The sequence below is a fragment of the Schistocerca piceifrons genome, chromosome X, assembly GCF_021461385.2.
Source record: "Schistocerca piceifrons isolate TAMUIC-IGC-003096 chromosome X, iqSchPice1.1, whole genome shotgun sequence".
NCBI classification, from domain to species: Eukaryota; Metazoa; Arthropoda; class Insecta; order Orthoptera; family Acrididae; genus Schistocerca; species Schistocerca piceifrons.
In genome coordinates, this window is record NC_060149.1 from 15149561 (window position 1) to 15162477 (window position 12917).

The 12917-nt window shown below is 39.2% G+C and overlaps 1 protein-coding gene across 3 annotated transcripts in view; it reads right to left on the reverse strand.

Moving 5' to 3' along the window:
* The window catches only part of LOC124721519 (ER degradation-enhancing alpha-mannosidase-like protein 1), a 196410-nt gene that overhangs the window by 149880 nt on the left and 33613 nt on the right, over window positions 1-12917 (reverse strand). For all 3 annotated transcript variants that reach the window (XR_007006345.1, XM_047246537.1, XM_047246538.1), the window contains one exon: window positions 9867-10043. Coding sequence is in view for 2 of the 3 variants with exons in the window: in XM_047246537.1 (XP_047102493.1) it covers window positions 9867-10043 (177 nt within the window). In the remaining variant the exon portion in view is untranslated. The remainder of the gene's footprint in view (window positions 1-9866; window positions 10044-12917) is intronic.

Below are 12917 nucleotides of genomic sequence, written 5' to 3' on the forward strand. Positions count from 1 at the left end.
TTTTTATTCGGAAATTCTGTAATGACTCAATAGTACATTCAATAACGAACAATTACCTTTGCTTTCAAGTTCATATATCAAAGGGTGTGGATACAACTTAGAAAAACTGAGTCAGTGGGCCTACGAGGCCCCCCCGTTGGTAATGCTAGGGTTAAATTAACAAATTCAGTTACATTTATATGACAGAATTGATAGGCTAACCAGTCACAGGGGCTGTTTTCTGGGCTTGCAGGTGATAAACAGTTGTAAGCTTTAGGTACAGTTGATGGTAAACTATAATTTAACTACAAAATTGTAATAACTCATTTCAGTTGCTTATTTGGGCTGCAAGCTGACAAACATCTAACATGGATACACCTCCTCTTACAGTCTAATTGTATAACTTTGGCAGAACATTTAAATAATATCAAGAGCAAAGGTAACAACTCTGGGTGGATCATGGATGGAAAACTGGATTAGTGGGCTGCAAAAGACACTTGAGATAATCTGGTTCGTTTGTTCCACAGAGCGGTAAGAATAGATAAAACTTCTACCAATAATACAACAAACAAAGGAAAAAAAAAACAGGATGGAAAAAAAGAGAAAATGGGAGGATTTCAAATTCTGTAACTGCACAAAAGCACATAATAATCTGGTAATACTGCATTAGTAGTTCTTATCATTCTGCTAACAAATTAAAGGTATATTGTGGAAAGAATCTCATTAATTTTTCCAACTATACAAGAAGTCACTAAAACTACATCAAGATTTGTCAGGTAAAACAACTACTTCCAGAACAATTACGTTGTTACTGAAAAGTTTAGCATAACATGAAGCCATCACATTCACAAAAGTCATACAAACAGTTCCTAGAATCGTGCTACATAAGAAGCATTACAAGAGCATTCAAAACTTCTACAGATTTTTTACATATCTGCCACCCATTCTACAAACTTCACCTCACATGAATCATCTTATTCAACTTCTGCATAATGGTACTATCCCACCAACCCATACATACTTCTGTAACAACCTGAGCATAACTAGTCTGAGTGCCCCCATATCTATTCCGAGCTTTACCCTCCTGTGCACTACCTTCTGCCTGGTTTCATCTATTTTCTGAATCTGACCTATACTTCCCCCTCGTCTTTATTCCCATTTCTTACAATCTCAAAACTGATGGATCTCTAAAAGAAAAGAAATTAATTAAGTACTAAAATGTAAATGACTTTCTAATCACTCAATCTCTGTTAACTAATTTCCATATTAAACAACTCCTTGTACCCATAACCTGCAATCTCAAAGATTTTAAGACACTGACAACACCATGTGAATTTTAATTTTAAAAAGTTTCACTAACTTATTTTAATGTTTTATATGATGGGAGTGACAAAACCCACATAAATGTTAGATGTTTCAATTTTTTACATATTGCTTTCCGATTGGAGATAGCAGCTTGATAATGCCCAAGGGGAGGTGGGGGGGCGAAATTGAGAAGTTCTTTATCTTTAATGTTAAAAAAATGGACATTAAATAAATAAATAATCAAAAACCTAAATAATAAAATAATTACATTGAAATTACATCTATGTCTGCACCTACACTCTGCAAGTCACCTTGTGGTGTGTAGCGGAGTGTTCTTTGTGCAACATTTTTCACTTCCCCCTTTCCTGTTTGTTGAAAATGGTCTGTGGGAAGAATCATTGGGGGTAAGCCTTAAGGCTCGAATCTCTAATTTTATCCACATGGTCTTTTCATGAGATATAGTAGGAGAAAGTAACATATTTGTTAACTCTTCTAGGAACACACCCTCTCAAAACTGTAACAGTAAACCACACGAAGCAGACCACCTCTCTTGCAGCATCTGCCACTGGGACTGGTTGATCTCCATGACACGTTTGTGCTTACTTAATGACCCTGTAATGAAATGCACAGCTCTTCTTTGGATGTTCTCTATCTCCTCTATTACTCCTACCTGGTATGGGTCTCATACAATGAGCAATATTGAAGTATTGGTCAAACGAGGGTTTTGTAAGCTAACCCTTTGTTGACATCCTACATTTCCTGGGGATTCTTCCAATGAATCTCAGTCTGGCATCTACCTTTCCTGCAATTAGTTTTATCTGGTCACTCCACTTTAACTTGCTCTGTATGCATTTTCTCATATTTAATAGAAGTAACTGCTGCCAGCGACTGTTCTGCAATCGCATAATCATACAATATGGGTCTTTCTGTTTATGTACATGCAGTACATTACTTTTATTTATATTGAAGGTCGATCGCCACTCCATTCACCAAGCATCAATCCTCTGCAGGTCTTCCTGCATTTCGCTACAGTTTTCTAGTGTTGCAACTTCTCTATATATATATATATATATAACAGCATCATCTGCAAAAACCCTCATGAAATCTCCCACAATGTCTTTTATGTCATTTATGTATACTGTGTAAACACTCCCTTGGGGTACACTCAAAGTTACTTTTACGTCTGAAGACTTCTCTTTGTTGAGAACAACATGCTGTGTTCTGTTTGCTAGAAACTTTTCAATCCAATCATACAGTTGGTTTGATACTCCATATGCTCATACTTTGTTCATTAGGCAGTAATGTGGAATTGTATCAATCCCTTACACAAGTCAAGCAATATGGCATGGCATCTACCTGGGCACTGATATCTACAGCTTTCTGGGTATCATGGATGAACAGTCCAATCTGTGTTTCACACTATCATTGAAACTTCCTGGCAGATTAAAACTGTGTGCCGGACCAAGACTCGAACTCGGGAGTTCGAGTCTCGGTCCGGCACACAGTTTTAATCTGCCAGGGAGTTTCATATCAGCGCACACTCCGCTGTAGAGTGAAAATTTCATTCTACACACTATCATTGTTTATGGAACTCACGTTGGATTCTTAAAGAGGAGATTTTTGTTCCCCAGAAATGTCACAGTACATGAGCATAAAAAAATTTTCGAAAATTCTACAAAAGATCAATGTCGGAGATACAGGTGTATAATTTTGTGCATCTGTTTGACAATGCTTCCTAAAAACGGGAATGACCTGTGCTTTTTTTCCATCATCAAGAACACTTTGCCCCTCCAGAGACCTATGGTACACTGCTGCTATAAGTGGGGCAAGTTCTTTTGCATAGTCTACATAGAATTGTATTGATACCCTGCCAGGTCCCGTGACCTTTCTTCTGTTGAGTGACTTCAATGGCTTTTCTATACCATGGTCATTTACTTTTATATCAGCTATTTTGTCATTCATGTGATGATTTAAAGCAGATACTACAGGGTGACCTTTCCTTGTGAAACAGTTTTGGAAAAACATGCTTAGAACTTTTTTTTGTGTTATCCTCTGTTTCAGTGTCATTATGGTCACAGATTGTCTGGCCAGATGGCTTCAATCCATTTACTGATTTAACATAATGCCAAAACTTCTTAGGATTTTCTGTCAGACTGGTAGATAGAATTTTACTTTCAATTTCATTGAATGCTTCACAAATGGCTCTCCTTACACTAAAATTGGCTTCATTTGGTTTTTGTTTGCCTGTGAGGCTTTGGCTGCATTTAAATTTGCAGTGAAACTGTCGTTGCTTTGTAGGAGTGTCAAACCACAGCAGGTCTTTACCATCCAGCACAACTTTGCTTGGCACATACCTGTCTAAAGTGTATTGTACAATGCTCTTTAACATTGTTAGTAGTGGGGATGAAATTTTCATACTGAACACTCAGGTAACCTGGGATTTCTTCAACTTTTGTAGTCCTGTCTTCCTCAGTTGCGTGTAACATTACGGTATATTGATAATTTTTACTTATGGACCGTCTGATAGCAACCGAATAAAACACAATTTTAGTGCCATACGCGTTTCGCCTTTATTTTCTCCCCCCCATGAACCATGGACCTTGCCGTTGGTGGGGAGGCTTGCGTGCCTCAGCGATACAGATAGCCGTACCGTAGGTGCAACCACAACGGAGGGGTATCTGTTGAGAGGCCAGACAAACGTGTGGTTCCTGAAGAGGGGCAGCAGCCTTTTCAGTAGTTGCAAGGGCAACAGTCTGGATGATTGACTGATCTGGCCTTGTAACAATAACCAAAACAGCCTTGCTGTGCTGGTACTGCGAACGGCTGAAAGCAAGGGGAAACTACAGCCGTAATTTTTCCCGAGGGCATGCAGCTATACTGTATGATTAAATGATGATGGCGTCCTCTAGGGTAAAATATTCCGGAGGTAAAATAGTCCCCCATTCGGATCTCCGGGCGGGGACTACTCAAGAGGATGTCGTCATCAGGAGAAAGAAAACTGGCGTTCTACGGATCGGAGTGTGGAATGTCAGATCCCTTAATCGGGCAGGTAGGTTAGAAAATTTAAAAAGGGAAATGGATAGGTTGAAGTTAGATATAGTGGGAATTAGTGAAGTTTGGTGGCAGGAGGAACAAGACTTCTGGTCAGGTGACTACAGGGTTATAAACACAAAATCAAATAGGGGTAATGCAGGAGTAGGTTTAATAATGAATAGGAAAATAGGAATGTGGGTAAGCTACTACAAACAGCATAGTGAACGCATTATTGTGGCCAAGATAGATACGAAGCCCACACCTACTACAGTGGTACAAGTTTATATGCCAACTGGCTCTGCGGATGACGAAGAAATTGAAGAAATGTATGATGAAATAAAAGAAATTATTCATATTGTGAAGGGAGACAAAAATTTAATAGTCATGGGTGACTAGAATTCGAGTGTAGGAAAAGGGAGAGAAGGAAACATAGTAGGTGAATATGGATTGGGGCTAAGAAATGAAAGAGGAAGCCGCCTGGTAGAATTTTGCACAGAGCACAACATAATCATAACTAACACTTGGTTTAAGAATCATGAAAGAAGGTTGTATACATGGAAGAACCCTGGAGATACTAAAAGGTATCAGATAGATTATATAATGGTAAGACAGAGATTTAGGAACCAGGTTTTAAATTGTAAGACATTTCCAGGGGCAGATGTGGACTCTGACCACAATCTATTGGTTATGAACTGCAGATTAAAATTGAAGAAACTGCAAAAAGATGGGAATTTAAGGAGATGGGACCTGGATAAACTGAAAGAACCAGAGGTTGTACAGAGTTTCAGGGAGAGCATAAAGGAACAATTGACAGGAATGGGGCAAAGAAATACAGTAGAAGAAGAATGGGTAGCTTTGAGGGATGAAGTAGCAAAGGCAGCAGAGGATCAAGTAGGTAAAAAGACGAGGGCTAGTAGAAATTCTTGGGTAACAGAAGAAATATTGAATTTAATTGATGGAAGGAGAAAATATAAAAATGCAGTAAATGAAGCAGGCAAAAAGGAATACAAACGTCTCAAAAATGAGATCGACAGGAAGTGCAAAATGGCTAAGCAGGGATGGCTAGAGGACAAATGTAAGGATGTAGAGGCCTATCTCACTAGGGGTAAGATAGATACTGCCTACAGGAAAACTGAAGAGACCTTTGGAGATAAGAGAACAACTTGTATGAATATCAAGAGCTCAGATGGAAACCCAGTTCTAAGCAAAGAAGGGAAAGCAGAAAGGTGGAAGGAGTATATAGAGGGTCTATACAAGGGCGATGTACTTGAGGACAATATTATGGAAATGGAAGAGGATGTAGATGAAGATGAAATGGGAGATATGATACTGCGTGAAGAGTTTGACAGAGCACTGAAAGACCTGAGTCGAAACAAGGCCCCCGGAGTAGACAACATTCCATTGGAACTACTGACGGCCTTGGGAGAGCCGGTCCTGACAAAACTCTACCATCTGGTGAGCAAGATGTATGAAACAGGCGAAATACCCTCAGACTTCAAGAAGAATATAATAATTCCAATCTCAAAGAAAGCAGGTGTTGACAGATGTGAAAATTACCGAACTATCAGTTTAATAAGTCACAGCTGCATAATACTAACACGAATTCTTTACAGACGAATGGAAAAACTAGTAGAAGCCAACCTCGGGGAAGATCAGTTTGGATTCCGTAGAAACACTGGAACACGTGAGGCAATACTGACCTTACGACTTATCTTAGAAGAAAGATTAAGGAAAGGCAAACCTACGTTTCTAGCATTTGTAGACTTAGAGAAAGCTTTTGACAATGTTGACTGGAATACTCTCTTTCAAATTCTAAAGGTGGCAGAGGTAAAATACAGGGAGCGAAAGGCTATTTACAATTTGTACAGAAACCAGATGGCAGTTATAAGATTCGAGGGACATGAAAGGCAAGCAGTGGTTGGGAAGGGAGTAAGACAGGGTTGTAGCCTCTCCCCGATGTTGTTCAATCTGTATATTGAGCAAGCAGTAAAGGAAACAAAAGAAAAATTCGGAGTGGGTATTAAAATTCATGGAGAAGAAATAAAAACTTTGAGGTTCGCTGATGACATTGTAATTCTGTCAGAGACAGCAAAGGACTTGGAAGAGCAGTTGAATGGAATGGACAGTGTCTTGAAAGGAGGATATAAGATGAACATCAACAAAAGCAAAACAAGGATAATGGAATGTAGTCTAATTAAGTCGAGTGATGCTGAGGGAATTAGATTAGGAAATGAGGCACTTAAAGTAGTAAAGGAGTTTTGTTATTTGGGGAGCAAAATAACTGATGATGGTCGAAGTAGAGAGGATATAAAATGTAGGCTGGCAATGGCAAGGAAAGCGTTTCTGAAGAAGAGAAATTTGTTAACATCCAGTATTGATTTAAGTGTCAGGAAGTCATTTCTGAAAGTATTTGTATGGAGTGTAGCCATGTATGGAAGTGAAACATGGACGACAAATAGTTTGGACAAGAAGAGAATAGAAGCTTTCGAAATGTGGTGCTACAGAAGAATGCTGAAGATTAGATGGGTAGATCACATAACTAATGAGGAAGTATTGAATAGGATTGGGGAGAAGAGAAGTTTGTGGCACAACTTGACCAGAAGAAGGGATCGGTTGGTAGGACATGTTCTGAGGCATCGAGGGATCACCAATTTAGTATTGGAGGGCAGCGTGGAGCGTAAAAATCGTAGAGGGAGACCAAGAGATGAATACACTAAGCAGATTCCGAAGGATGTAGGTTGCAGTAGGTACTGGGAGATGAAAAAGCTTGCACAGGATAGAGTAGCATGGAGAGCTGCATCAAACCAGTCTCGGGACTGAAGACCACAACAAACAACAACATTTCTGCAAGGCATCATCAGTGGCCTGGAATATGTACATATGTTAGCTGTGATAAAAATGTAAATTAAATAGCTAACATACGTACATATTCCAGGCCACTGATGATGCCTTGCAGAAAATAAAGGCGAAACGCGTATGGCACTAAAATTGTGTTTTATTCAGTTGCTGTCAGACGGTCCATAAGTAAAAATTATCAATATACCGTAACCTGGGATTTGTTTCTTGTCTCTCTTGCTAAGGAGAAAGGCCTTTGCACCTTTGGCTTCCTATTTATAGCTGCATTCAGTGATGTTCTAACAGCCTTATGTTTACTGACTTCCTGTTCTACACTGAGTTGAAAAGTTCACATCTGATTGTCACCAACAAATCTAAGATGTTACCTTCACGAGATGGTTCTCTGACTAATTGCTGAAGGTAATTTTTGGATAATGCATTTAGAACAATTTTAAGTTATTTCCCACGTTGAAATCTCCACCTAATACTACAAAAGACCAGAAAATTTATGTGAAATATCCACTAAGTTTCCCGTAAAATGTTCCACCACTACTGCTCCTGAGGTAGGGGGTTTACAAAAGTATCCAATGACCATGTTTGATTCACCTTCAACACTTGTCTTCTGCTACATAATTTCTCATTTGGAATCTGTACTAATCTCACTTGATATCATCATATTTCTTATGTCTATAAACATCCCTGCACCACCAGCATTCAACCTATCTTTGGTACATACATTCCAGTCAGAGTTTATAGTTACCTGGTTTCAGCACGCTTTTTGTCCCTAGTAATATCTGGGCACTGTTACTGTTATAAGTGCAACCAGTTAAAGGACCTTCCCATACACACTCCCACAAATAACTTATTATATTAACATTTTCTTTCTCCAAACTCCTACGGCGAATGCTACCCTAACTGCAATCAGAACACATCTTATCAGGCCTATGGAGGGATTTCTCTATACTAAAATATCCACACAATTACACCATGTGTACTCTGCTATCTTCCTGCATGGTGTGCATGCCTGATCTCTCGAGCAGAACCCTACCATTCTCCAATTGACACCAGAGATTGAGCAATCAGCATCCACAACTGTCACTTAATTGTCTGTGGCTCTGGTTGAAGCCTTCCATTTGGCTCCAAAGCAGATGATCATGATGGTCATGGGAAGAATGCTGCACAATGATAGCTATGTTTCTGTCCCATGGGCAAGGCTAGCTGTCTACACAAAAGCAGATGGCTGGCTGTAGGAACTGAGAATGGTGTCTGAATCTACAGTGACAGACAACATTCACACCTATGTGAGCCATGCTCTACAGTCGGATGCACCTAGTGTGCTGAAGCGCTGGCATGGCAGAGGCTCTTCCACATCTCAGATGAGACTCCACTCACAAGCAAACAAAGTGAATACTGGCCTCCTTTTCTGACCTGCCCACTGATTCCCTGAAGAGCTCCATCACCCGCCTGAAGTTGGAGCTCCCCATGACAAAACAATCCAACACTCTGCACTTGTCCAGACCTCCAGAAAGATCGACCACAGTCCCAAAGATGAGGCAAACTGTGCTGGCTTAGATGTGCTTTCAGCAGTAGGCAATTCCTCAAACCGGTTTGTAAGATGAAAGGTGACTGCTGTGCAGCCATTACTCATGTTTGCCCTCAACTGAGAGATTTGCAATCCCATTGCTGTTCGCTAACTACCACAGGATATGAGAATCAGAAGACAGAGTGACATCAGGGATCCTGGGCAACGCTATAGGCTCCTGAGGTGCCAAAACATTTGTCTCATGTGCCCCACTGCCACCACAGACACATAGTAGCAGCCTGAAGGCTGCAGACCAGGACAACACAGCTTCCAGCTGTTTATGAATAGCGTCCAATCCCCCTGCATCTGTAGGTGCAGTCCGTATCCATCTTTAATCAATTTTTGTCTTTACCACAAGAAATGCAACACTAAAACAAGAAGTTGCTGGCTGTAATCTTAAGTTCTGTTGCTACACTACTTCTGACTTTTTAAATTTTTTTTACTACACTCAAGTCAGCTCCCACATAGTTAATGCACTGAAGTTTATACAAAAACCTAGAGTAAGTTAGTAAACACTAGTATATGCATTAAAATACATTGATACAATTCACTTCTTTGCAGAAGTACCTGAAAAGCAAAAATTTAAATACTGTGCATGAAACAGAACTCTCTTCTACAGCACTTGGCACATCCATCAGCTCATCAACAGTTGCTTATTTCGAAAGAAAACATCCTACATGGGAAAATGATTTCCTCAAGAAAATCTCACCTGTAACTTTGTAAAAAGCTTTCCTTATTTTTTAACTCCGCCCCCCCCCCCTCTCTCTCTCTCTCTCTCTCTCTCTCTCTCTCTCTCTCTCTCTCTCTCTCTCTCTCTCTTTCTCTCCCTCCCCCACTTTTACCCCCTCCTGTCATCTGCTTCAAGCAAGTCAGAGAGAGAGAGAGAGAGAGAGAGAGAGAGAGAGAGAGAGAGAGAGAGAGAAAATATATATGTGTGTGTGTGTGTGTGTGTGTGTGTGTGTGTGTGTGTGTGTGTGTGTGTGTGTGTGTGTGTGTGTGTGTGTGTGTAAGAGGAGGGGGGGGGGGCATAGAGAGGAGAGAGAGAAGGGTGTTCAGTATCATTTTCTCATCAGCAATATTTACACACAAAACTTGAGTGAATTGCAGTAAAGAAGATAAAAGTGTGGCATACCTGATATTGGCTTCAAAAACTTGCACAACATTGTCCTTGTTGAAACTGACATTTAACAGAACTCGGCCAACTGCTCTCTGAAATTCAGTTGCATTTCCCATTATTGCCAATGTATCTAATGTGTCCACAAGTGTAAGACAATAATCCCCTAAGATATCATTTATGTTGATATTTGATCTGTAACAGAAAATTAAAATGTCACCACGAGCATTAGAAGAAAAAAGGACAGGCGAAAAAAACAACCTTAACATTTATTTTAATAGCATAATATTTCTGCAGCAGTACACTAAATCAATCATTTATAAAGTGACAACACCTAATATAAGCTCGATTTTACTATGCATCTGTAAAATTAAAAATCATCATACAGTGTGTGATTGATTTTACTAATACAATGGCACAGCTAAAGAACTGGCAGACACATATTACATTCGTGCCTGTGATGGCTACAGGAAAATGATGCAATATCGCCTGTACATTACTTATTTACTACTATGAAGACCTGTGGGTAACTATGACAAAGAGCTGCAAGTGAGTTTCTGTTTTGGTTTGTACTTTCTTCATGCTGGATTCCACAGTTATTAAAAAATCAGTGGACGGTAACCATGGTTCTGCTGCAGCTGTCATCTTATAACAACACTTTAGTTGACACTATTGGCCAATTAAATTCAGTGGTCATTATGAAGTGTTGATCATATCAACAACAACCATTATCACCATCACCATCAGCTGTACTACTATATAGACAAGTCCCTGTTTAACGTTGCTAACAAAAATCTTGACAGTACTTTACCAATTCACTTCTTTTTACATAATAATCTATTAAACATTTGGACAGACAAAGGCAGTATTTATTTAAAATTACAATGTACAGATTTTCTGTTTAAACCAACTGCAAGAAATTGTTTCTCCCATATACACGGTGTCCGTAAAGTTCCGGTTTCCAACACTATAGAAATAGAGCCACTGTTCAGAACGTCATCAAAATGGTTCAAATGGCTCTGAGCACTATGGGACTCAACACCTGAGTTCATCAGTCACCTAGAACTTAGAACTACTTAAACCTAACTAACCTAAGGACATCACACACATTCATGCCCAAGGCACGATTCGAACCTGCAACCGTAGCGGTCACACGGCTCCAGACTGAAGCGCCTAGAACCGCTTGGCCACACCGGCCGGCTCAGAATGTCATTAAATTTGAACAGTATATTATTGCCACAGGGGGAAATGTCATAGAAGGAAAAAAAGAATTAGACCAACAGATGGTGCTAAAAACCTACTGCAGTCATATCAGGCATGCAGGTGATACTCCAACATGGTGCGTGACAGGTGGCAGATAGGTACTCGCAGACCAAATGCACAACAGCCTCTATGGTTAACAACAGTACTTGTTACTCAGATCTTGTTCCATATGAGACTGACTACCTCTGAAAGTCAATTGTGGAAATAAATCTTTTAAGGAAAAGTCCACCTCTTGGCAATTATCAAGAGAGACCGCACTTGGATATGATGAGCAGTCACTTGAAAAATGACTTAGGTGAGTCTGAGCATCTGAAAATATGCAAGACTGACAGAAGATCAAAACTGAGACTCCAGGCAGCACACAAACTACATAGAAACACACAACATAAATTACATCATACGTCCAGGGAAACCCAAAATTTTGGCAGCTGAAATGGACCACAAAGTGATTTTAATGACTGGACTTTAGGAAATGAGAAAACTGATCAGAAACCAACAGACTCGCAAAGATATAGGATTTATAAGGAAATAACAGGAAAAAGGGAAATGAAGCAATGTTCACAGTTTGAAAAGAGATTTATGGTCAGTCTCAAAATAACTGAATCTGTAACAGAATTTAAACCACAATCTCCCAGGCTACCAACACTAACTATAAAAGCTGCAAATAAAATATACACCATAATAAACGCCCATGCCCAAAATAATGACACAATAATAAGAAAGAACAGAGAGAAGTTGTGGATGACTTTTGGGAGCCTTTAGATCAGATGACAACGAACACACATAAAAATCACACCAAAATTTTAACTGGAGATTTTAATGTACAGTTAGGAAGGGAAAGGCGATATGGAGACATAATAGGGGAAATTCCTAGCACAATCATGAAGAAACAGAAATGGCATGAGACTGGTGGAATTCTGTTGAAACCATGACGTGATCTCAAAGTCAACATATTTCAAGGAAAGCGCAAATAAGCTCAAAACTTGGAAACATCCAGAGTGGAAAAAGGAGAATGGCAACCAGATCACGTTTGCATGGATAAAAATTATCACAGAGAAATCTACCATTTTAAAGTTATGAGAGGGACACATACTGGATTAGATCATTACACGATAAAAATTAAGTTCACCTCATTGACAAGATAAAAATTAATCTCACCCCATTGGAAAAGAAAAAATCCCACCCCAAAAAACAAGAGAAGCTACTATGACCCTCATAAACTGATATGTAACAAGGAATACAGAAACAAACAAGGAATACAAAAATAACAGATGATCTAGAGGAAATAGTTCCCCAGTTGAAACAAATAGCTGAACAGGTAGCTCTAATAAATGCATGGAAAAAACACCAGCGATGGAACAATGGGTGTGATAGAACAGTGGTAGATCAACAACAAGCTTGGTTAAGTTATCAGAGTTATGAAACAGAAGAAAAACACTTAGAACTCACATAACAAAGAAAGATAACCCAAAAAATAAGAAGGGTTAAACACCAATATCAAAAAGATATAGAAATAAATAGCAAGAAAACAAACTCAAGGGATTACTACAAAATATTTAGGAGACAACTACGAAGATATGACCCACCAACATTAATGTTAAAGGATAAAAGAAACGATATGGTCCATAGCAGTAAAAAATACACAAATTTTAAGAGAAACATTTAACAAATTACTAAATTGCGAAGACCCTTCAGAACTACTTCAAATAAACACAGATACCACTGTCAAAACATCAGCAGAAAATATAAGCCCACCTGAAATCCAAGAAGTCTACAAAGCTTTGAAAGAGCTCAAAAATTACAAAG